Below are 26,487 nucleotides of genomic sequence, written 5' to 3' on the forward strand. Positions count from 1 at the left end.
CTTATGTATATAGTGGTAGAATTGACCTTCATACTTTCCATGGCTTCTTTCGACCGTTGTTTTCTCGGGTCCAAGGATCTAGGCTGAAATGATTTTACCTAAGTTATACGGTGATTTATATCATGCGACGGAAAGGAATAAACCATGAATACTGTTTTGACTTCTGTTGCCGACTGTACGGGCAGCTAAGGCCATTTTTCTACAAGTTACAAAGCAGTGAATGGACTTCCTGGCGTCATCCTTTCCTTCCCACCGCCCCCTCGTCCCTCCAGTCCCTCGGGCCTGGAGATGAGCTATCTTCCTTCTCTCCCTGTAAACAAAGCCGTGAGAGGTAGGCCTGCACGGAGCCCGGTGGCGTGGAGGGACGGCCGCACCACACGTCCCGCACCCTTCAGTGGGAAGGTGTGCCACGCCTCCGCGCGCGCCCGCCGCTTCCTGCCCAGGCTGCTTTTCCTTCTCCTCTGTCCCGACGCGCTCCCGGAAGGCGCCTGCGCAGAAGCCCCCGCCCCGCCCCTCCCTTCTTCCCGGCCCCGCCCTTCTTTCTCTCCCGGGTTTCGCTCCGGAGAGCCGCAGGTAGCCCGCAGTGGAGTCGGGCTCTGCGGGCCCGCCCCCTTCCTCGGCCCCTCCCACTGCTCCCGTCTCCAGCCGGCGGAGATGAGGCTACGGTGGCTCTGGCTTAGGCAGCCCCACTGGTGGCTGCGGTGGGGGCGGCCGGAACCTGGGCGTTGAGGCGCGGCGGCGGCCGAGGCGGCGCTGCCTCAGCCGCTGCAGCGGGCTTCCCTTCCTCTTTAGCGTAGCCAGGAAGTTTGGCGCCCCTGTGCATGTGTGCGCGTGAGTGTGGGTGTGCGCGGCGAGGCTTGCCTAGCGTTTCTGCAGGCGCTGGGTTTTTTTGCCCGCGTCGCTTCCCGTAAGCCAGCCAGCAGCCGCGGAGCTTGGGGCTGTGGCCCGGGGAGGGGGCGCGGCGGCGGGCGCTCTCCTTTTGTTGTTGTTTCCTCTGCCTGGAGAGCTGAAGGGGGACGCGCCTGGGTGGGGCGGTTCGCAGCCGGGGCCTGCTGGCCCCCGGGGCTCCCGGGCGGCAGGGTAGCTAGAGGAGAGCGGGCTTCAACATGATGGCGGCCGAGGCGGGCAGTGAGGAAGGCGGCCCTGCGACGGCCGGGGCCGGCGGCGGCGCGGCCACGGGCTCCAGCGCCTACTCGGCAGCGTGCCGGGTCAAGTTACCCGCGGCCCTGCCGGTGGCAGCCGCCCCTTGTCCCGGGCTGGCGGAGGCCGACTTGGTTGCGGCCCTCGGTGGCGGAGCCGCGTCGGGGTCCGGGTTCCTGGGGACCGGACCGGTGGCCGGTGTCTTGGGGGGCGCCGCGCTGACCGGCAGTGCTGCTGCTGGCGTGGCTGGTGCTGCGGCCGCCGGACCTGCTGGAGACGTCGCTTTCACCAAGGGGACTCTGTCTTTGCCTGCTGAGACGCTCGGGCCGGGCGGCGGATTCCCTCCTCTGCCGCCGCCTCCTCAGCTGCCCCCTTTGGGCTCCGGTCTGGGGACCGTGGATGAAGGTGACTCCCTGGATGGACCAGAATACGAAGAGGAAGAGGTGGCCATACCGCTGACCGCACCTCCCACTAACCAGTAAGTCAAACTGCTGTTGAGGAATTGTGTGTAAGAAGTGGGAAAGAAGGGGCCACACATACCGTGCTCCTGACGCTGTAATTTGTTTGTCAAGTTTTGAAGTTTCAGGTTCCATATACAGGGGTTTAATTTGATCAGTCATTTTCCCCTACAGGCACTCTTCCTGGCGTCTTCGTATGTTTATTGCTCTTCTGGGAAGACGTAAAAGTTTTTAAGATGGGAAGCATGGGAAACTGTATTCAGTGGGAACCGGATATGGTTCTGCCCCTTCCTAATTGAGATAGTGTCCGGGATTCAGCAGAACTTGGCTCTATAAAGGCAACCGCTGTCTATTGTAACTCCAGTGCTCCCTGCTGAAGCTAGATACTTAGCGAGAGGCGTTGAGTACAAGTATTTAAATGAATATATTAATGTAAGTTGCAAATTCATTGGTCAGAATGTTTTGTTTTTACTGCAGCTGCAAACTCCTACTTAATGTCTGCTGGAAGCGTTGCGATTCATAAAAACACTAGATCTCTTTAGAGAAGTGGAGAGAAAAAAGAAGTTCTGTGAATTACAGATGTGATTAAGAGCCCCCAGACTGAACACTAACTTGTTCCTTAGAACTATTAGATTTATTTATTTACATATAAATATATGTAATATGCAAATATGTTTTTATATATTTATTATATCCATGACAGTAAATATATTAAATATTTTTCCTCTTAGCATTTTGTTAGTGGAAATTAATTTGGTAGTTGATTGTGACATGATCAGGGCAAATGGCTCTCCCTCTAAAGTTAGAGTTCTCTCCTTAAAGTGTTCTTTTCATAAGTGAAATGGGTATGTATTTACAACTGTAGGTTGATCTTGATGAAGGGAAAGTGTTGAGATGGAAAGTAGTAATAATAGGGCAGAAATGTTTTATAGATCTTTCACATCAATCATAATTGACCCTTAGAATTTCAATAGCATTGGTGCATATTAGGGAAAAAAGATTCGTTTAATATATTGACACTTTCTAGACACTTCAGAAGAGGCTTAGCTTCTTTAAGAGGCTTAAGAAATGACTTTAAAATAACCAGGGAGGCATTTTGTAATGCTAGTCCACTTTTGATTAGTATGGGTATTGTATTGTATCATACTGTAATTTGAAAAGGCATTGGTCAGAAGGCTTTGTTTTTGATGCATTTGTAAATTTCAACTTAGGTTTATTTTGATACTAGCCAGGTATGGTGAGAGGATGTCCTGTTTCTTTTAATGTTATTTGATACAAAAAATAACTTTTCATTCAATTTTTTTCTCTAATTTGTATCTGTGTATTTCAGTCTGTCAGAAATGTTCTGAAAGGCTTAAAAAATTGCAGCACACTGTACATACTTTTGAAAACAATTATGTTTTTATTATAATAAAATACAGTATTTAATGCTGAAAGAATAAAGTATTGTGCCATTTTTGTAATTGAGTTAGGCATATTTAGAATCTATTTTTTAAAAAGCCATTTGAAGTTTTAATAATTTTATTTTATGGGTATGAGTGTTTGCCTGCATGTATGTATTTGTGCTGTGCCAGCGTCTAGTGACAGAGGCCAGAAGAGGGCATCGGGTTCCCTAGACCTGGAGTAACTGGTGGTTGTGAGCTGTTCTGTGGGTGCTGGGAACCAAACACTGCTTTTCAATAGGAACAGCAAGCACTCTTAACTGCTGAGTCATCTTTCTAGTCCCAGGATATTGCTCTTAAATTATTTCTAATAAAGTCATTTTTTATTTTATTTTTTAAGACAGGCTCTCGTTCTAGTATAAGATGACCTAGAATTCTCTTGTAGCCCAAGCTACCCATGAAGTTGTGGTGAACCTGCTCAGCATCTCAAGTACTGGGATATAATAGGCTTGAGACATCAGATTCACTTTCTAGTTTCTAATAGGTTCTTAAAGAGGAATTTAACATTGACAGTAAAATTGAATAAGATTTTTAGACTTAAGTTTTAAAGAAAAAGCATGATTATTTGGGAAAAATTTTGTTTGTGAGAAGTCTATTAGTATTTTCCTTATTTTAAAATATATTTAGGAATAAATATAAAGTTTAGTAAGTGTTCATATTAAAAATGTCATATGTATATATGTGTGTATCTATATCTTTGTTATTTTGAGGTTACAATTTAATTATTTCTTTTCTCTTCCTTTTCTCCTTTCAAACCCTCTCACATACTCCTCTCTGCCCTTCTACAAACCCATGACCTCTTTTTAAAAATTGTTACTTAATGCCTTTTTTTATTTGTTTATACATACACATTTACACACACATACACACACATACACACACACACACACACACACACACATATATTTCTGAGTATAACCTGTTGGGTCATGTGTACATAATTCTTATAGTGCTGTGAATCAAATCCAGGGCTTTGTACATAGTAGACAGAATATCTGCCACTGAGCTATCTAGACAAATTTTCTAGTGTGCCTTTAAAATTTACTACTAATTATACAAGTCCACTTCTTTTTTCCTTTTTAAAATAAGATTTATTCTCATGTCACAGTCCACACTGAGTTGCCAGGAAGCTCAGTGTGTGTTCAGGAGCCTCAGGTGCTCTAGTGAGTGATTCCATTTTCATCTCTTCTATTTGTTGTGTGTGTGTGTGTGTGTGTGTGTATGGTACATGGATGTGTGGTGTGTGCTCAAATATGTATGGATTCTCTTGCCTGGGCGTGTGTAGTACATAAAACTGTCAGGTGTTCTTCTCTGTCATTTTTCTCCTTATTTCTTTGAAGCCAGGTCTTTCTCCAAACCTTGAGCTCAAATTTATTTTGGTTAGGCTAGCAGCCAGCACATTTATTTACTATCTTCCAATAAATAGCCTTCCCTGCCCCCCATAAAAATATAATTTTCTTTTCATAAAACTGTTTAGTAATTCTTTTGGTATACAAATACCCTTGTTAGCTAGTTATTTTATAATTACCTTTTTTTTTTTTTTTTTTTTAATCAAGGTTGAGAGATGTTCCCCAAGCTGAGCTTGAATTTCTGGGCTCAAGTGATCATTCTGTTTGAGTTCCTGAACAGCTGAGATTATAGGGAAGTCCACCTCACTGGTTAAAATAACAGTTTTACTTATTTTTTTTATTTACTTGTTTGGGATAAGCTCTTACAATGTGGTGCTGGCTGGTACAGGGTTAGAGATTCTCCGAGTACTTGGATTGTAGGTGTGTACCACATGCCACGCCCAAATGCTGCTTTAGAACAGGGCTTCTGAAATATTTTCTATTCTTGATTCCCTTTTGCTCCATTTTTACCATGATGTTAAATATCTAAAATAGGTATACTAATCAAACAATCGTTGATGATGACGTCAAAGGGAAATTTATTTTCAACAGCTCTTTGATGTATATATAATTTATTAAAAACAAGCAAATTGCAAATTAAGATAAATTTGTTTATTGTCATCTAAGGAATTAAATCTTGGCTGAATATTTGATATTGTAGGATATAGAACATCTTTGTGACTGATCAGAATTTTGATTTTATAGTTGTCAGTGCTGAGATTGTTTCTCATGGGAGATACAGGGTAGGAGAAAAGCAAATACAGATGGCTTCTATAAGTATAACATGGTAAATTGCCTTTTAGTTATATATTTCTTACCACATATATAATATGCATATAATATTACATATACATTTTAGCTTCTGTTGTCTTAATAGTTTTTAAGAGCATACTGCGTACCAGTGCAACTATTTGAGTGTCTAGATACTGGTACATCGGTGTAGAACCTTGAAATTACATGTGTGGTTTTTTTTTTTTTTGGAGTGAGTTAAAAAGTTATTATAACAGTTTAATTATCACCTCCTTGTTTTAATACATTTTAGAAGGATTTGAGACATTTTGGTGATTGTATTTTTTAATGAGTTAAAAAATGAACATCACAGGGGAAAAAGTGTAAATATGAAATGTAATTGGAAGATGAAGGACTGTTAGAGAAATAAGATAAAAATTAGTCTATAGAGATGTATAGGTAATCTTTTCAAATTCAGAGTATATTATTTGTTGACGAATTAAAATAATGAAAATAAATGAAAGAAGCATATTAGAATTTCTTATCATAATTTTATTAATTTTTTCAAAAGTTTGGTGATTATCTTTCGTATACTTATATTCATCTTTTTCAACTATCTATTGATAGTTGATATTGTATTCGGGATACAGCAGTCATTATGTCAGAGGGAACCCTATTTTCAGGTTCTGAGTAGCTTATTTATATTCACATTACTAGGTAATGGTAAATCAGAATATCAAGCTGTTGGCTTTGTTTTGTTTTGAGGGGTAACAAGGCAAAGGCTTAGTACCCTGTATTTAGTAATATTTGCTATACACACACACACACACACACACACACACACACACAGAGTCATTCATGCCTTCCTCCTTTCTTGCTATGTAGCTCAGCTTCCCTGGCTTTGAATTAGTCCTTTGCTTGTTTCATCTACTGATTCTGGGATTACAGGTTCTATCATCTTGCCTGGCTTACAGATTGTTTTATTTAATTTTTATAACTCTACAGTGAGAGTTGCTGCTACACTAATGTGTAATCCTTGGAAAACTTGAGTGATGGAACTGGAACTGAGTGATGGAGAAAACATAGATTATTTCTTATCCTAAATACTTGGGGCAAGAATTTAAAATTTCATTTTTTTCAAATTCTGAAATGTGTATATGAATTTTATAAATATCACTTGAATATCCTGAATTTAAATCCATTTAAATATTTGGTATTTTAGATTAGAGATACTCAGCATTACTTTCTTCCCTTTTCCTTTCCTTTCCTTTCCTTTCCTTTCCTTTCCTTTCCTTTCCTTTCCTTTCCTTTTCTTTCTTGTCCCAGTCTATGACAGAGAACACACACACACACACACACACACACACACACACACACTTACTTTAAACATTGATAATACCTCAAAGCTAGCAACCTGTCATTGGTATTCTAGAGTATGTTCATCTTGAGGCCCTAATCCCCAGTGTGACTTATTTGCAGATAGAACCTTTAAAGTGGTAAATTATATTAAATAAGAGCATAAATAGCATGGCTTACAACTCCAGCAGGACTGCTGGCTTTTAGGAAGAGATGCTGGGTGTGTGCACATACAGATGATAGTTCATGTTAGGGTACTGAGAAGTTTACCGTGTGTAAAGAGAGAAGCCAATTTTGCTAGCACCTTGGTCTTTTAATTTCTAAGTTGCAGAACGGTCATACAATACCACTGAGACTGGAGTTTTGTTTGTTGTTGCTTTCTTTTTCTTTCTCTCTTTTTTAATGGCAACCTGAAGTAAACCATGGTTAATTCTGCACTTTAAAATTGGTTTGGATGATTTTTGGAGCTGATTAAATAAACATTGTTTGAGAAAAGAATTATCATTTTATTCCTTTTTTCACTGTAGGAAAATTAAAGCTTGTCTTATTTTACCCTTTTTTTTTTCTTTTTTCTTTTTTTCTTTTTTTTTTTGTGAGTCAGTGACATTTCTATTTTGGCTATATCTGCATTGACAAGATATGGCACATTCATGGTAGTATGGAAGTAGATTATGTCTGTGTTAAAAGAGGAAATAAATTTAAGTTCATGACTGTTAATATATGAAGACCCTTCACATGATTATAGTAGTTCCTATGGGTGGGATATTACTACAGCAAATTTTCTGTATTTTGTGTTTTAACATTTAATCTTTTTATTACATTTTTTTTTATTCTCAAGAATTTCATTTATGCATACAATGCATTTTGATGCCTTATACTCCTTCCCTTAACTACTTCTAGATCCACCTCCATTCTTTGTCAATTTTATGCCTCTTATGTCTATTGGTTTTTATTTGTGATGCCCATATATGCGTAGGCGTCATGCCATCCACTAGAGCATGGCTGATCTACCAGGAACCACGTCCTTAACGAGATCTGACCCTTTCTTTACCAGAAGGTGTCAGCTGTCAATAGTTGCTAGAGGTGGGTACCACTCTACCAGAATGTTGACTCTCCTGATTGTTTGCAGGCAACCATAGCTACTTTGAGTTTATGATTCAGTCAGTAGTCCTGTCATGCCCAGAAGATAACAGTTTTGCCCCAGTCTTTCCCTGACCTCTGCCTCTTTACATCCTCTGTTCTAGGATGTTCTCTAAGCCATGGAGAGGTTTATGATATAGATATCTGATATATGGCTGAGCACTTCACAGACACATATTCTCTGTACTTGGACCAGTTGTGATTTTCTGCACTAACTGCTGTTCATTGTACAAAGGAATTTTTTGGATGATGTCTTGAGAATGCGATTTAATCTGTGTGTGGGTATAAATTTTTTAATGAAATGTTTTCCTATTTTTTGTGTGGATGTTTGCATTTATGGGGGTACACACACCATAGTTCGTGAATGAAGATCAGAGACAGCTTGTAGGAGCTGCTTCTTCCTTACCACCATGTGAGCCCTGGGGATTGAACTTAGGTCAGCAGGTTGAGCGGCGGGTGTCTTTACAGGCTGAGTCATCTTACCATCCTCAGCCTTACTTTTAACATCGTCATTATCTAATTTATGTGCCTCAGTCAAGGAAAAAGACTTAGAAAGATTCCTCTTAATGCTTGTATTTTTTTGTAGGTGTAACTACTTAGACTGAGCTCACTGCTAAGTACCTTGTTATAACAGAATCATACCCTATGTCATGTCCTATCAAAATATTGATCTTTCACTCTTTAAGCTAACATTTCTCGTGAGGTGACTGATTGTACCTTAACATGACACTAAGAAAGCAATCACTGAGGCAGGCATGGTGATGCATGCCTATAATCCCAGCCCTCAGGAGGCATAGGCAGGCAATCTCTGATTTGAGGCCAGGCTAGTCTATACAGTGAGTTCTAGGACAGCCAGAGCTACATATTGAGATCTTGTTCAAAACAAAACAAAACAAATCAATCAAAACAACAACAAAGCAGTCACCTTTTTTTTTTCAATTTTTTTATTAGATATTTTCTTCATTTACATTTCAAACGCTATCCGGAAAGTCCCCTGTACCTTTCCCCCGCCCTATTCCCCTACCCACCCACTCCCACTTCTTGGCCCTGGCGTTCCCCTGTACTGGCCATATAAAGTTTGCAAGACCAAGGGGGCCTCTCTTCCCAATGCTGGCCGACTAGGCCATCTTCTGCTACATATGCAGCTAGAGACATGAGCTCTGGGGGTACTGGTTAGTTCATATTGTTGTTCCACTTATAGGGTTGCAGACCCTTTCAGTTCCTTGGGTACTTTCTCTAGCACCTCCATTGGGGGCCCTGTGTTCCATCCAATAGATGACCATGAGCATCCACTTCTGTATTTGCCAGGCACTGGCCTAGCCTCACATGAGACAGCTATATCAGGGTCCTTTCAGCAAAATCTTGCTGGCATATGCAATAGTGTCTGAGTTTGGTGGCTAATTATGGGATGGATCCCCAGGTGGTGTAGTCTCTGGATGGTCCATTCTTTCGTCTTAGCTCCAAACTTTGTCTCTGTAACTCCTTCCATGGGTATTTTGTTCCCTATTCTAAGGAGGAATGAAGTATCCACATGTTGGTCTTCCTTCTTGATTTTCTTTTGTTTTGCACATTGTATCTTGGGTATTCTAAGTTTCTGGACTACTATCCACTTATCAGTGAGTGCATATCAAGTGACTTTTTTTGTGATTGGGTTACCTCACTCAGGATGATATCCTCCACATACATCCATTTGCCCAAGAATTTCATAAATTCATTGTTTTTAATAGCTGAGTACTAGCAGTCACCTTTTTAATCTCTGTATTATTATTTTTATTTTTTATTTTTTGGTTCTGTGCTTTTTGAAAGTAACTGTTTTGTTTCTGGAGATTATGATAAAATCACATCATTTCACATACCCTTTCCTCCCTCCAAGACCCTGCCATGTAACCCTGTTGCACTCTGTTAAGTAATTGTTGTTACATAAATATATATCTATATACATATATATTTCTAAGTACATAAATGAGACCTGCTCATTTATATAATCTTAGTTGTATATATATGCTTGCAGGATAAACGGTTGGTATGCTAGTTCCTTGAGGAAGGTTTGTTTTCTCCCTCTCAACATTCCTTAGTTGCCTGTATTCTTTGAGTAAGGTTGAGGCCTGCTGGGCTTTCCCCCATTGACATTAGCATGTCTGCTCTTGTTATTTTTCAGTTCAGGTTTAGGCAGTTATGTTGGTGAGACTTTATGGGGTGTAGCTTCTAACATTCCTAGAAGACACAGTCTCACAGCAAACTCTGATTTTAGAGCTTTTCCCCCTTTTCAGCAATGTTCCCTGAGCTTTAGGTTCAGGAGATGTTTTATAGACGAATAGACTGGGACTAGGCTCCACAACTCTACATTTTGATTGATTATGGTTCTTTGTAATGGTCTGTGTTGCAAAGAGAGGTCTCCATGAAGAGGGATAAGAACTACATTTACTGCCCATTTGAGAACAACTATTTAGAATGTTGTCGGGAATTATGTTGTAAAGTGGTGATTGTAGATTCTCTTCCAAGATTCATGACTTCACTAGCCCTGGATAGTTGGCTTGGTTTCAAGTACTAGGCATGATTGCATGTTGAGTGGGCCTTAAGTCCAATTAGAGAGCTGTTAATTGCCTCCAAGGTATGCATACGACTACTGTAGCCTTAGGGCTGTTGTTCCATACTGGGTACTGATGTGGTTCATAGGTCTGTTGGTTGCTTTCCAGCTGTGGAAGCTGCATGGTGTCTTTTGGAACTACCATGAAAGCTAGTACTCAAGAGAAGTCATTCAAGTCAGTTCCAGATTAAGCTTTCTGTATATTTCATCTAAAGGGCAGGGTGTCTTCAGCAGTAGAGACTTAATCAATAGCAGTAGCCCGTGATGTTTTGGGAGTCTGGGACAAGTTAGACTAACAACTCAAAGGAGGGCTTTTCATGCCTGCTGTTGGATTTTTGTTAGATGATCTTTAGCCCTTGGAGGGAATACTGCCAACTCAGATGAGAGTATATATGAGCATTATAGGATTTTTCTGGTTTTAGGTAGATAGTAGTATGATTCTTTGTAACTTTTCAACATTGCTACTGTTATTCTGCACTTTTCTCTCCTCCTCTTGTATTTATCTCCCTAGCCCTTCTCTAAATCAGAGGTCTGCCTTTTGTCTTGTTCCCCAGTCTAATCACTTGTACCCAGCTCTGCCTCTCTATTGCTTCACCATCTCCCTACCTTGGCAATGGTCCCTTTTACTTAATTGGTTTTTACAGTTACCCCCAGATACACATATGCAGTCATATCTGAAAATTTGGCTTACTAGAGCCTCTACTGAAAGAACAATATGACCTTTGGATTTCTGGATCTGGGTTACCTCACTCAATATAATCTTTTCTAGTTCTATTCATTTATCTGCAAAGTTCATAATTTCATTTTTTTTTTTACAGCTACATAGTATTATATAGCATATGTACCATATTTTCATTATCCCTGTTGGTTGCAGGACTTTAAGGTGATTAGATTTCCTAGCTGTTGTACAGTTAGCAGTAATGAACATGGATGAACAAAGTTATCTTTGAAGTGTCTGTCATGTTCTTTGTGTGTTCTTTAAGAATAAGCCAAGGACTTAGCTGGGTCGTATGGCAGATTCATTTTTAGATTTTTGAGAATTATCCACAGGGACTTCCAGTGTCTGGACGAGTTTGCAGTCCCACCAACTGTGAATGACCGTTCCTTTTTCCACGCATCCCTCCAGTTTTTGTTATCACTTGTTTTTGCTGATCTTTGCCATTCTGATTGGGATACGATGAACTTTCAAAGTTGTTTTGACTTGTGTTTCCCTTACCAATGATGAACATTTTAAAAGATATTTCCTAACTGTTCCTTTTTCTTCTTTTGAAAATTCTCTTTTCAGATCCTAGGCCTACTTCTGAATGGTCATTTGTTTTGACTTTTGTTTTTATTTTTTGAGTTCTTTATACATTTTTTATGTAAACCCACTATCATATGAATAGTTGACAAAGATTTTCTCACATTCTGTAGGATTCCTCCTCACCCAGTTGATTTTATACACACACACACACACACACACACACACACACACACACACATACATGGTTGTGCAGAAGTTTCATGATGGCCTATTTGTTAATTTTTGGTCTTAATTCTTGGATAAATGGAACCCTATTCATTTCCTACACTATTATTATGAAGGGCACTGCTTATTTCTTTTAGCAGCTTCAGGGGTTCAGTAAATAGCTTTTTGATATGATGGCCATTTTGACAATGTTAATTCTACTAATCCACGAGCATGAGTTGTCTTGTTTTCTTGTGTCTATCTCTAGCTCCTTCAGAGATTCAAAGTTTCATTGTAGAAGTTGATCACTTCCTTGGTTAGGTTGTTCCTAGATACTTTATTTTCTTTAAGGCTATTATGAGTGGTAGTGTGTCCATGGCCCCTTCTACGTGTTTTTTATTGGTTTATAGAAAAGCTGTTGACAGTTGATTCTGTATCTTGCCACATTGCAAATTTATTTTTAGTTTCTAGAAATTTTCTGGCAGAATTTCTGGACTCTCTAATGTATAGTATTATCTATAAATAGTACTTTGACTTCTTTCCCTATTTGTATCCCTTTAATTTTCTTTTTGTTGCTTTGTTGCTCCAGCAAGCATTTCAAACACAATTTTGAAAAGGAATGGAGATGGTGGGAATCCTGTTTTATTTTTAACTTTAGTGGGAATTTTAAAAGCTTTTCTCAATTTAGGATTATATTGCCTGTAGGTTCCCCATGTAGAGCTTTTTATTATACTGAGGTATGTTCTTTCCAGTTCTACATTCTCTAGGATTTTTATCATGATGTGTTGGATTTTTCAAAGGCCCATTCTGCAGCTATTGATTTGATCATGTGATTTTTGTCTCTAAATCTATGTGCCTTAATTTATTTTTTTGGCTTATGTATGTTGAACCATCTCTATACTAAGGGATAAAAGCCAACTTGCTCATGTTGTATAATCTGTATTGAATATTATTGAGCCTATGTTCATATGGGATATTGTTGTATCTTTACATGGTGTTAGAGTGACAGTGTGTTCTGTTTGGTGCTTTGTGTGCCTCTTGTATAAGTAGGTGTATGCTTTCTCCTTACTTTGGGGTTGTTTCCTTTTAAGATCTTTTCGAGGTTATGAACTATGCCACTGACTGGGATTCTTCTCATTCATCTGTGCCTGTAGATTCTAAGATTGATCTTTTCATGGTGGCTTATATTTCCTGTATGCTTCATTCCTTTTATAAATTTATTTTTATTTTATATATTTATGTATTTATTTTTTAAATCTCCTATTTCTTGTGTATTTGGTTTAGATCCTTTATTTATCTTTCTGGCCTGATATTTTGTCTTCTGCTTTATTCATTCTACTTGTAGGTATTTTGTTTGAGTTTTATTTTTTCTAATGTTTTCCAAAGTTAGTTAATCCTCATTTCAATGAAGAATATACAATGAATGTGATGTAATTTATTCTGGTTGGAACTTTGAGAAGGATCCAGCTTATCCTGCATCCCCAGAGTGGGCTACTGAGGGCACTGGCCTCAGAGCACACATATCACACAGCACAAATGAAACAAGGAGGGCCACTGTGGTATAGAGAACATACAGAGAGGCTGTGTGTGTGTGTGTGTGTGTGTGTGTGTGTGTGTGTGTGTAGAGAATGAGTAAAAAAGAGAGATAGGTACACTTCACAAATAGGAATTATTAGAAATACAAGCTAGCTTGAAAAGGACACATGATATAACATTATAAAACTACTTCATTTAAAGGAATGTCTCAGTCCAGAGTTTGCAGTGCTTTTGGTGTTTACCCAGAGAAATCTTATAAAATAGTATTATTTATGTAATAGGAAACACTTACTATTTGGGTGATGATAGTACATTAATTATTTCTTTTACAATATATATGTATCACTCCTGCAGTGACAGTTTAGAAGAGTAAGTATGACCTTAGGCAAAACACATTTTTAAAAGTCCTCAAACATTGACCTTCACTTTATGTTGTAGGATTTTTGATCATGCTGTAAACTCTGAAGCTTTTTGTTTTTTGTTTTTGTTTTTGTTTTTTTTACCTGAAAAAAACCTGTTTCTAATTGAGTTTTGGCTCAGCCCTTAGTACACACTTTAATCCCAAACAATGAAGGTAAAATTAGTTGTAGAACGAAGCACCCATCCTTGAAAGTGATGTCTAAATGAGTGGTAGACAAAGTGATGAATCAGAAAAAGATTTGACAGAATAGAATATGCCCAATTCTCATGAGAAGAGAAAGGAAAGGGAAACTACTTGAGGGAATAATGCAGAGAGAGAGAGAGAGAGAAAGGAGCCATTTTTTCAAGGAGAGTTTTGCAGAGGTAGTTGAAGACAGAGTAAACTAGACTTAGGTGAAGACAGAATGAGCCAGGAAATGAGAAGAAGGCAGAAGATTAGAACATATTGCTACAGTTAGTTTGAGGCCAAGCAAAGTAATTCATTCAGTGGCTGAGAAAGAAGCCAGATCAGTCAGCTTGGAGAGTTGTTTGAACCAGAACAGCAGAGTTGAACTAGCCCAACAGAGTTCAGAAAGAATAAGACAGGGTGAGGTTATTCAGCATTAAGTCTCAGAGGCTAGAAATATTCTAGGCCTAAATAAGATTGTATGGAGGCTGGAAGCTTCCAGGACTAGGTCTAGGTTAGCAGATCAGGGAGACAATTATTATAGGAGAATAAAAATTACATTTGCAACTTATGATATTTGTACTTATTCTTGATTATGAGAATCTAAAATGTTACTTGTACTTGACTCTTTTAAGCCTCCTGTAGTCTTCCTCTGAGTTTTCTAGTTGGATTTTGGGTTTTCCAGTTCCATCTTCATTTTAGCTTGAGCCCTCTTCATAGTTTATGTCTTTATTGAGTTCTTTTCTAAGTCCTATCCTGTCGTTGTGATTCCCATCAATCTCCATGTGATTTCTTGAGCATAACTCAAGTGTTCATTTTCCTTAAGTTCTTACTCTTAATTTCGGTGGGCTGTTTTTTAAATTAATTCATTGTGTGTGTGTGTGTGTTTCTTCTTTAAGCTTCTTGAAATTTTTTTTTCTTTTGGATGAAGCTTGTGATTTTTCTAAAATTCTGTCTCTTGGATAATTCTCATTTGATTGACATTTCTACAGAAATAGTAGATTTTGGAGAGGTGATACTGGCTTGATATTTCATATTGTTCCTAATTTGGAGATGAGATCTGGGCCATGTGAACTTCATTTATTAGTTCTAAGTTTGATATGGACAGAGCTTAGGTCAGAAGAGAGGATGCTTGTGGGGGTCGAGTCTGGTTGGTGAATTGTTTGCGTAGAATGAAGTTAGGTTGACAGGAGGCTGGGCTGTTGTGGTCTAATCTTAGACTGGTGGTACATCTGGTTTGGTGGAGAGGTTGGATATGCATCAGAGTGGACTGTGAGTTGGGTAGGCAGGACCAGTCTTGGTGGGAGCCTAGAATTTGGTTTCTGAGCAGGCCTGGGTGGCCAGACTAAGGTGGGGCACTGGATGGGGACCTGGGAGCCAAATCTAGCAGGGTGCATGGATGGGCGGGGTCAGGGAGAACCTGCAGACAGAGGAGAAGGGTACACAGGGTTTGACTGTGCTGCAGTAGTAATATTTTATGTAACTAAAGTACAGCATCAAACCAAGAAACTAACATAATCCACTTACTCATGTTTCCTTAGCTATGTACATGTATATTTAGTCCTGATCAGTTTTGTTACATGTGTAGGTATATGTAATTATCACCACACTAGAAGTAGAGAATAGTTTTGCTATCACCAGGCTGCTTGTGATGTTCTTGTGTGACTAACCTCTCCCTCCTTCTCACACTTTTCCATAACCTCTGGCAACTACTTAACTGCTTTTCATTTTTTCATTTAAAGGAGGTTATATAAATGGAACCGTAGTATGTTTAACATTGACATTTGTCTCTCAGGAAAATGTTGTCCAGCTTCAACAATGCTGTTGAATATACCAATATTTTGTTCTTTTTCATTGCCAGTTAGTTTTGTGGTATTTACAAAGATACAAATGTAACAATGTAACCATTCAGTCACTGGTGAACATTTGCCTCCCTTTAGTTTAGGCTACTATGAAAAAATGCTGCTGTAAACCAAAATTCCTTGTTATATTAAATAAATGCCCATGAATACAGTTTCTGCATTCTGTAGTAAGTGCATATTTGCTTTCTGTAAGAAGCTGCCCTCTGTTTTCTAGCATGTCTATATCCCTTCTTTGTGTGTCTTATTGTATCACACTCTGCCTTATTCCCTTGCTACAGGGGGTCCCACTGAACCTGGAGCTAGTCTGTCCACCAGCAAGTCCCAGCAGTCCTTCTCTCTTTGCCAGTTACAGCACAGTGGGTTATAGATGCTCATAGCCATGCCTGACTGTTTGTGTGATTTATGGGATCTGAACTAAAGTGTTCTTGCTACCTATCTCTTTAGCTTCTTGCTTTATCTCTTGCTCATCTATCTCTTTAGCCTCTGCTTTATCCTTTTTTAATCCCACTAGCAATACACAAATGATCCTGTTTCTCTCTATCTTGACCAGCATTTAGTATCACTCTGTTAATTGTAGACTTTGTGATAAATGTTCCTGATAACTCATTAGGGTTTCAATGAACTGATTCCTAATGACTAACAGTGTTAAATATTTTCAGGAGCTTATTTGCTTACCTATATATTCTCTCTGGTGAAATATCTTTGTCCCATTTCTAGTGGTTTATTATTTCTAGTACTGTTACTTAAAACAAAAACTCAATTTTTAAATTACATTCTTACTTTCAGGTGTGAGTACATTTAGGTCCCGTGTTGCACAAGGAAAATTTAGAAGACAACCTGTGGGAGTTGGTTCTCTCTTCACAGTGTAGGTCATAGGTATCAAAATTAGATTGTCAGGTTTGGTAGCAGGTGCCTTTACCTGCTGAGCCACCTTGATTGCCATTTAAAAAAATTCTCGTTTAGGCTTAGATTTTTTTTTGTTAAGTTTCAATAACTATATATATATATATATATATATATATATATATATATACATTTTTTCCCTAAATTTTAGTTACTTGCTTTTTGTGTATATGCTTCACAAAGATTTTCTCTCAGCCTGTAGGTTGTCTTTTAGAACAAGCACTTTCTATGCTAGCACCGGACAAGTCAGGCTTTTTATAGAATGTGCTTTTAATGTTAAGTCTAAGAGTTTATGCTTAGAATAAGTCACATAGATTTGTTATGTAAATTTTGAAGATAATGGCAGCATTCTTCTTGTGACACTTAGTGACTGAATAATTCTGATCTCATAATATGGAGAAGAAATTTTCTTTCTTGCATCTTTTGGAAGTTTATGAAGTATTTCTATTGATTGATTTTTAGATATTTAGTAAAATTCATCAGTGACACTATCTGGCCCTGGACTTTTAAAAAAAGTTTTGAATTAGGAATTTAATATAAATATAAACTATCATCTTATTTTTGTTGCATGATTTTTGATGCATTTATATTCTATTTGGTTTAGTTTATGAATATATAATTCTCTAATTCCTGTGTGTGAGTATGTATATATGAATGGATGTATATAGGTTGTGTGTGTGTGTGTGTGTTTGTGCGTGTGCAGTGGAAGCCAGACAATAATCTTGGATATACTTTCTTAGGAACAGTTTTTTTTTTTGTGTTTTGAGACAGTGTTTCTTTCTGGCTTGGAACTCTACGAGTACCTTAGGCTGGCTGGCCAGCCAAGGAGCCTGGAGTCGGCCTGTTTCTGACTTCCCCCAAACACCTGCTTATAAGGATGTGCCAATGTGCCCAGCTTAAAAAAAATTATTATTTAATGTGGCTAGAACTCAGGTCCTTATATTTTCATGGGTAGCATATACTATTTATTATTTAGCTATTATTTAGCTATTTATTATTTTTTATATTTATCATTTATTCATTATAATATTTATTATTAATTATTATTACTTAGCTATTTAGCTATTAATAGCATTCATCTATGTTAATTATTTTCTGAAAAATTGGTATATAATGATACTCTTATTTCTAGTGTTGATAATTTTTATCTTTCCCTTTGTTAATCTTGTTAAGTGCCAGTTTTGTTGATAAGATAGAATATAATTATTTGTTTCCTTTTGTTCTATGTCATTGTTTTGAGACAGGTCTGACTATGTATTGAGCAGCAGCTTATAGAAATTTTTAGACACCTTATTTCACTCTAACCCTTTTGTTTTTTTTTTATGTATAAAGCAGATCAGTATATAGTGAGCTTATTTATTTCCTCATATCAGTTGTGTTTGAGTGACAACAAAAACATGGATTAGTTTAGTATCAGAATTACACAGAAGCTTAGATTACTGAGGAGAAAAGTTAGCTTTTGGACCAGTTAGTACTAAGTTTTGTGGACATGTTATGTATCTTATGTACCTGTGGGAAAATCAAGAGAAGAAAAAATACAATAATATAGATGCTTACTGTGTTTGGAATGCCACAGAAAGGTTTACATATTGTGATGAGGGTATGTGGGAGATCTATGTAATCCTATTAAGTTTTCAAGATAATTTTACTTTTGTTTTATATGTTAGATATGTATCTCTCTTTTCTATATCAATCCAATCAGTTATTTTTGTTCCAAACACTACTTTTCTTTCTTCCTTTTGGAATAATATGCAAATTTTCTCCTTTATCCTATCTTTTTCGTCAACCAACTAACATAGGTCTTGATCAATATTTTTATTTCAATCTAGGTAAATATTAAGGAATTCTGAAATACTACGTGATATAAGTCTAAAAAGAAAGCCTAAAGTTTAAAGAATGCCTTTTACAGTTATTACTTGTGATGTGTTCTAGTCTCATTCTAATTTTGTCTACTTAAAACAAATGTTGGCAGAAATCAGTTGGATAAAATTAAAATAAAATTATATGAATTTCCAAAATGATCTTGAACAGTCTTAGACTCATTCTTGAAACCCTTTTGTGACTATCCTTGAACAGTTTGATGCAGACCCTTACAAATTGTGTTGCACCCTACTTATAGTCCTTTCTTTTGATTTCCTGTTTACCCTGAGGCTTGTGTGTTCAGCAAAACAATGTCACCTTAACCTCTTCTTTAGTATGCTGTTTCTTGTGTGCTCTACTGCTTTTTCTACAAGTTGGGGAGTTTTATCTCTCTCCATTGTCTGCTCCTCATGTCTGAAATACCCATCTTCTACAGTGATTGTGGGATAAACCTTCATTCTTTTGACTAACAGGGCAGCATGAAGGTACTATGATTAACTGGAAAACAACAACAACAACAACAAACAAACCAAATTTTGTTCAAAACAAGTGTAAAATATAGTTTTAGAAAAATTAACCTCCTATATGTCAGTTAAGTTGATTTGTGACACATTATAGAAGCTTTGTGGTTAAAAAAAAAAAAAAAAAAAAAAACCAACTTGGCAGCAGCCTGTCTGGTGGTACTAATTTAGATAATAAAATTATAGAAAAAGACATGGACTCTTAGAAACTGCAGTTTTATCGAGAGTTAGGTTGTCAGTGATGCATTCAAACCAGTGTGCTTCTTCAGTCTAAGGATGAAACCTTCTTGGTGCAGCTATTTTATTGTTAGTATTCATTTTGTACACGAGTTACTCATGCTTTTATGAAGACTGCATAAGCAAAGTCCCCCATATATTTTCCCATTAATTAATTAATTAATTAATTCACTTTACATCTTGATTGCAAGTTCTCTCCATTCAGTCTTTCCATTCCCCCCTTCACAGGGTCTCCTGCCAGTACTCTCACCCTTATCCCCTTCACCTGAGAAGGAGGAGGTCCCTCCCCAGGAACCAACACACCTTGCCACCTTAAGTTTCTGCAGGACTAGGCACATCTTCTCCTACTGAGCCCAGACAAGAATCCTAGTTAAGGGAGGCACAATGTCAGCCAACCCACAGACAGGCAACAATGTCAGTTGTTGGTGGACCCCTGCTCTAGTTGTTGGTGGACCCGCATGAAGACCAAGTTGCACATCTGCTACATATGTGCTGTGGGGCCTAAGTCCAGCCCTTGTATGCTCTTCTGTTGGTGGTTCAGTCTCTAGGAGCCCCTTAGTGTCCAGGTTAGTTGACTGCTTTTGGTCTTCTTGTGGAGTTCCTATCTCCTTTGGGTTCGTCCCCTATAAATTTTATGTTAAAAAATTTAAAATTTGCTGAAAACTTTTAAAAATACTTTAATAATATACTTTATGTCATACTTGAATAATAACCTTGGCATTATGCATATATGCATTATCTATGCCAAAACTAATTGTAGTGATTATATCTTAAACTCTTAGGTCTTAAAATCTCAAATACTTCACTATGTACTGTTATAAGAATAAGAAAACCTTAGTAGTTAAACATAATCATAAAATTAATATAATATTCAGATATTTTTAATTGTTTCTAAAATGGTATTAAATTTTTTTAATATCGCAGGGTGGTGTTGGCACTTGTCTTTAATCCCAGTATTCTGGAGGCAAAGACAGGTGCATGAATTTGAGGCCAGCCTGGTCAACAAATGGAGTCCCAGGACAGCCAGGGTTACATAGAGAAACCCTGTATCTATCAAAAACCAATTACAAAAAAAAAAAAAAAAAAAAAAAAAAGGTCACATTTACTTCCCACATTTCTTTAGTTTCTCTTTATTAAAACCTAGAATAGTTTTCTCAGGTTTTTCTTTCTTTTTCAAAGTTGTCTTGTGGTTTGTATCTTACTTTGTAGTTGAATTTAGGTTGTTGATTAACATAACACCTGCTGTTATGTTAATGGGTTACATATATTAGAACTTGATTGCATAGGATATAGTATGAGATGTTCCATGACTTCTGGTAGTCACTGATATTTGTATTGATTCCATGGTTTTGCTTTTCCATTGTGTCATAATGATCTAATTACATAGCCCATAGCTTTTTAGATGAGATTGCTTCTCTTAATGTGAACTTAATATTTTTCCATGTTCTCACAATTGGGTAGTATATTTCTTTTTAACAGTGACTAGTTTTCATTATCTGGATGTACCCTAGTTTAATTTTAGTTTAATTTTATTGAGCTACTGAAAGAAATCTTGGTTGCTTCCAAGTGACAGTAAATCAGCCAGAGTCATGTGTACTTTTTGTTGTTGTTGTATAGAGTCATTTTCATTTAACTAGGGGAAAACACTGCAAAACTCGATTGCTACATTGTATAGTGTTTTAATTTGTTTTCTGTTGCTGTCACAGAGTATTTGGGAGATGGATACTTTTTAAACAAAAGATAAATTTTAAATATATTTAGGTAGTGGTTTTAGAGAGTGAAAGTTCAGGATTGGACTGTTCTATCTGTATGCTGGTATTGGAAATCCTGGTAGCTTATCACACAAAACGACAGACCAAGGGGAGAGAAATGGCTTTTTGTAAAATGGGTCAAACAACATGGTAGCCACACTTTTAGAAAAGTACACTCAGGAGATAACTACCGCTAAGACTCACAATTCCATTCAGGTGAAGTGCCTCCAATGAGCAGTGAACCCAGTATTTTCCCCTAGGTTTCATTTCTAAAAGGGTCTGCCACTTTACCCCTTTTCAGTGCTGGGCAGTAGGGCCTTGTGTATGCAAGCCTGAGGTCTGTCTATAGCCCCTCTAATGTCAAACCTTCAGAACCCTTGAGGGAATCTCATCCAAATCATAGTATATAGTATACTAGTTTTATTGTTGTAGTGATTTTATAGTGCCAGCAATGTATTATGCACAATATCCTTACACTAGTGTTCCTACTGTTAACTAAAAGATAAATATATAAAGCAATGACATTCTTTTTTCACAATTTTTATGTGTATCTTTTTGTTCACTTCTCTCTTTAATGAGTAGGCTGTAGCCTGTAAAAATATTACACAATTATTATCAAAAAGAATACTACATAACAGTTATTACAAAGAAATGTTCTTAGGATGAAATCTTGATAATAGAATAGTTTACCATAATGCTCATTTTACAATATGAGAACTTATTTTCTTTACAGTGTGCTTCTAAACAGTGTGGCTAGCAAAGGGACTTACCCTCCACGCATATAGAAATATTCGTAAACACTGACAATGTTTACTTATCATATTTCATGTAGTTTTAGATCTCAGTTCTGTGTTCTTTTTATCTTTAGAGTATCTTAAAAGAAACAAGACATTAGACACACTGGTAGTTTTTAACACATAAATTGTTGTATTAAATAATTATTTTTCATAAATGTTAGCTAACATTTACTAGTGAACAATATATGGGCCTGGTGTATTCAGTATTGAAATATTATTCATTTGATTGTTTTAAATAGCTATATACACGAAGATTATCTTTTTCTCATGTGAGTATAGGAAGATTATATATTCAAAGGATGAGTATGCTTCATCTAAATTTTCAAATTTGTGAGTAGCAAATTACCATAATTTTATTATCCTTATGGAATCTATAATGATATATGTTCCTTAATTTCTCATTAATTTTTAACTTAGCTAAAGGATTATCAGTTTTTTGGATGCTGATAAGAATTAATTTAAAAATAGGCATTTTTTATGTTGTTTTTCTGATATGTATCTTCTTTCACCATGTATATACACGGCTCTTAGGTCAGAGGGCATCAGAACCCCAGTAATTTTCAACATAAAATTGAATTGAACAAGTCAAATAAGATTTCTTTTTTCTTTTAAAGACAAGGTCTTACTGTGTAGCCCTGGCTGTCCTAGGACCAAGTCTGGCCTTGAGCTCACAGAGATTTGTCTGCCTATGCCTATTGAGTGATGGAACTAAAGATGTGTACCACAATACCCAGCTCAAACAGGAACTTAAAAAATTTCTTTTATTCAACACTAGGATTGAATCTGGGACCTGATATATACTAGGCAGATAGTCTACCACTGGGTTATATACCCCCAGCTTCAAAAAGTAATTTTAAAAATTTGTCTTAGGGTTTCCATTGTTATGAAGAGACACCATGACCAAGGCAAATCTTTTTTTTTTTTAATATTTTTATTAGGTATTTTCCTCATTTACATTTCCAATGCTATCCCAAAAAGTCCCCCATACCCCACCCCCTACTCCCCTACCCACCCACTCCCACTTTTTGGCCCTGGCATTCCCCTGTACTGGGGCATATAAAGTTGCAAGTCCAATGGGCCTCTCTTTCCAGTGATGGCCGACTAGGCCATCCTTTGATACATATGCAGCTAGAGTCAAGAGCTCCTGGGTACTGGTTAGTTCATATTATTGTTCCACCTATAGGGTTGCAGATTCCTTTAGCTCCTAGGGTACTTTCTCTAGCTCCTCCATTGGGGGCCCTGTGATCCATCCAATAGCTGACTGTGAGCATCCACTTATGTGTTTGCTAGGCCCCAGCATAGCCTCACAAGAGACATATATATATATCTGGGTCCTTTCAGCAAAGAGTTGCCAGACCAAGGCAACTCTTATAAAGGACAACTTTTAATTGGGGTTAGGTTACAGGTTCAGAGGTCCAGTCCATAATCATAAAAGAAAGCAGGTCACATACGTCTAACATCACAGGATTTACATTACCATTCCAAAATGTTACAGTGAAGAAATACTGAACAAAAGCAAGACCAAAAGCCAGCTGGTCAAACTCACAAACTCAGCATCTCCATGTCTGATGTAATAGCTCTCTTCAGATCTCTGTCTCCTTTCATTTTTCTTGACTTGTACTACTCCCTGTTAGCAGCTTTCCTCAGCAGCTATCCCATGGCCCTGGCATCTTGAGTATTTTGGGGACTTCGAGGCAGCTTCAACATTACAACTTCTTGTTCCGATGTCTTGGATCAACACTTGATCTTATGGTATCCTCCAAAGGGCTTGGGTCACATCTACTCTCTATAGCACTCCAGGGTAAGGTTGTCTTCACTTTTGCTGCTCTTCTTTGTAGTCATCCCATGTACTGGCATCTCTGATTCACTGGATTTTCTACTGCCACTTGGCTTCACCAATAGCCTCTCATGGTGCCAAACCTCAATTTCTTTGTATGACCTCTTCAGTCCTGGGCTGTTAACTGCAACTGAGGCTACACCTTTACCAATGGCCTTCACTAGCCTCTCCCAGTGCCAAGACTTAGCTGTTCTCCATGACCCCTTCATGCCTTCAGAACCAGTACCGTGTGAGTGATTTTTACACATTACCAGGTCCAGCTGTAGCATTGAGGTACAACCTTGGCTATCTCTGGAATACAGCTTCTTTGTGCTCTCAGAAAATACTTCCTAGATTTCACCTCAGTGACGATGATCACTAATTTCTTAGTTCCAGCTAACCAGCATCAATTGTCCCAGTAGTTTCCTACTCCTGACTCCAAAGCCAGAGCCACATGGCCAAAGCTGCTGAGTTCTGCTGCTTGCTGGGCCTGGAATGTTTCCCCCTTGTTCTATTACATTATCACCAGCTTTCTGTTTTCACCTCCTTCACTGCCTAAGCTTGGATGTCCTGGAACTTGCTCTGTAAACTGACCTTGAGCTAAGAGATCTGTATGCCTCTACATTCTTCAATCAAAGATGTGTACCACACTATGCCTGGACCTAGATTTTCATGGCCACTATTTCTCAAGATCTGGATCAAAAGCCTGTCTTCCAGCTTCAAGATTTGGATCACATTTTTGGAATGTAGTTCCTTATTCAGTTACAAAAGCATAAAAATAGGTTTAGTATGATGGGATCTTGCCTTGAGGTCACCACTCCCTTAATCTGATTATGTCTTTGAACAAAGGATCCAGCTCCATTCTCCTTCTTGGTGCCCCTTTATTCTTTGAGCCATACATTTTGTACTTTTCCTTTGGAAGTTTGCTAAGCTTGAAAATGTTTTTCATAAGACTAAACCAGAGAACAAAGTCTTTGCTGGGCTTTTAGAGACTTCCTTTGTCAATACAATTAATATAAATCTCTTCACCTTAGCCTTAGGCAGATTCTTCAGACAAGGGCATGAAGGAGCCACGTTTGTCATCACAATATAACAAACAGTCTCTATGCCACATACTGAAATTCTTCTCCACTGAAATCTCTTGGGCCAAGTCTACACAGTTCAAATCATCCTCAGCACCAAAATGTCTTCCATATTCTTATACTGGTGGCCTATTAAGCCCCACTTAAAACATTCCTCTGTGTCGCATCCAACTCGGCCAGCAAGAAAGACTCAACCACCGGTTCTTCTTAAAGCAGTTTTACTCAGGCAGCTTCTTTCTTCAAATCCCCCAGCCTCCCTGGTTACAAGTGTTTTTCTCCGCTCCAACCACAACCACACCCCCACCAATCGCCACAGGTCACATCACCTCACCAGGCAGGCTTGCTCAGCCAGTCAGGGATTAAGGGCGGGCCATCCACCAAACATGGGCTTGTTTACAGCCTGGAATAGATTTCCATCCGGCTGGCAAGGAAGTCCGGAATGGCTTCCCACAATTCCCCCTTTTATATTTTTTTGAACAAGCTCCGTGGGTGAAGAGAGAGGTCTGATCCCCAGTGTGCAGAAATAGGGGCCATGAACAGGACTGACTCTTAGACTCACAGGTTTTTACCCAGAGCAACCCTGACCTGCTCCCATGCCCTTTTTCCTGGGGGAAGGACACTAGGACACTCAACCCTCATGCAATCAGATATACCTCCCAGAGATTGTCAAACAGCTTCCAGACTAACCTCTGTGCAGTGCTTAGCCGTACAACCCTATGGAGCAATGGGTTCATTGTTCATTCTTCATGACAGCAAGCCAAATCTGAGGTGACTGCCTGCTTCCACTGTGGCAAAAGCTTGCACCACCATGGCGACAGTGTGGACCTGGGCATTCCGCAAACGATACATACACCATACACCCAACATGCATGCCAAAACAAGGGCCACAGCGAGGGCACCTATCCCAGTCCATTCTTTCCCGATGCCAAGCCAGGATCCACTCAGAATTCACGGTGACAATCGCCGAGCGAAGCTCATTCATCTTGCCATCAAATTTTACAGTCCAATTTAAACACTGACAGTATTCCCCATCTGGGTTCCGCACCCATCAGGGGCAGACACATGCACATCACCAGCAAGATCAGCTTCTTCATTTTGACAGCATTGCACTAGCCGCTCTGGAACCCACAGTGGCTCTGCGAGATTCTGTGGAAACATGCAAACAGACCCTCTCTCCCCCAGGCTAACACGGGATCCGGACCATTCCATGATCCTGTAAGCACATCCTTCCATTTAGCATACCCCAGTTTACTGGGGCTGGTATTAGCATGTTGTTCAGCAGCAGAGCGACCTTCCTTATCCAATTGTAAAAAATTTAAGGTAAAAAGAGCTAAGGAGAGTCTTATCTTTGGGGTATGGCCATAGCCTATTCCCCCCTTTTGTTTTATTAATAATTCTTTTAAGGTTCTATGTGCTCGTTCAGTGATTCCTTCGCCTTGAGGATTATATGGCAGGCCGTCTTTAACTTGTACTTCCATCTGTTGACAAAAAGACACCAGGGTTTTGGCAGTATATGTAGGGCCATTGTCTGTTTTAAGTTGTTGGGGCTTACCCCAAGCTGCCCAGGCCTCCAAACAATGCTGTATAACATGGGAGGCCTTTTCCCCTGCCATGGGAGATGCATAAACTATTCCTGAACATGTGTCAATGGATACATGAATGTATTTCAATTTGCCAAATTCTGAAAAATGTGTCACACCGGTAGAGGGAGCAATCCTCTAGGATTCACTCCATAAGAAGGTGGGTGTTGAAACTCAAGGCAACGTCCACAGGTAGTGACTACATCCCGAGCTTGTGCTCTAGAGATTCCAATTTTTCTCTGCAGAGTTTTAGCATTAACATGAAATTT

General features: G+C 38.6%; 1 protein-coding gene across 1 annotated transcript in view; it reads left to right on the forward strand.

The window, feature by feature from the left end:
* Window positions 1-569: 569 nt before the first annotated feature.
* The window catches only part of Rasa1 (RAS p21 protein activator 1), a 79,709-nt gene continuing 53,791 nt past the window's right edge, over window positions 570-26,487 (forward strand). The window contains exon 1 of the mRNA XM_021180504.3: window positions 570-1,618. Coding sequence (XP_021036163.1) covers window positions 1,107-1,618 — 512 coding nt within the window. The 5' untranslated portion in view covers window positions 570-1,106. The remainder of the gene's footprint in view (window positions 1,619-26,487) is intronic.

Source organism: Mus caroli, unplaced genomic scaffold, assembly GCF_978045245.1.
Source record: "Mus caroli unplaced genomic scaffold, Mus_caroli_1 scaffold_15, whole genome shotgun sequence".
Classification (NCBI taxonomy): domain Eukaryota; kingdom Metazoa; phylum Chordata; class Mammalia; order Rodentia; family Muridae; genus Mus; species Mus caroli.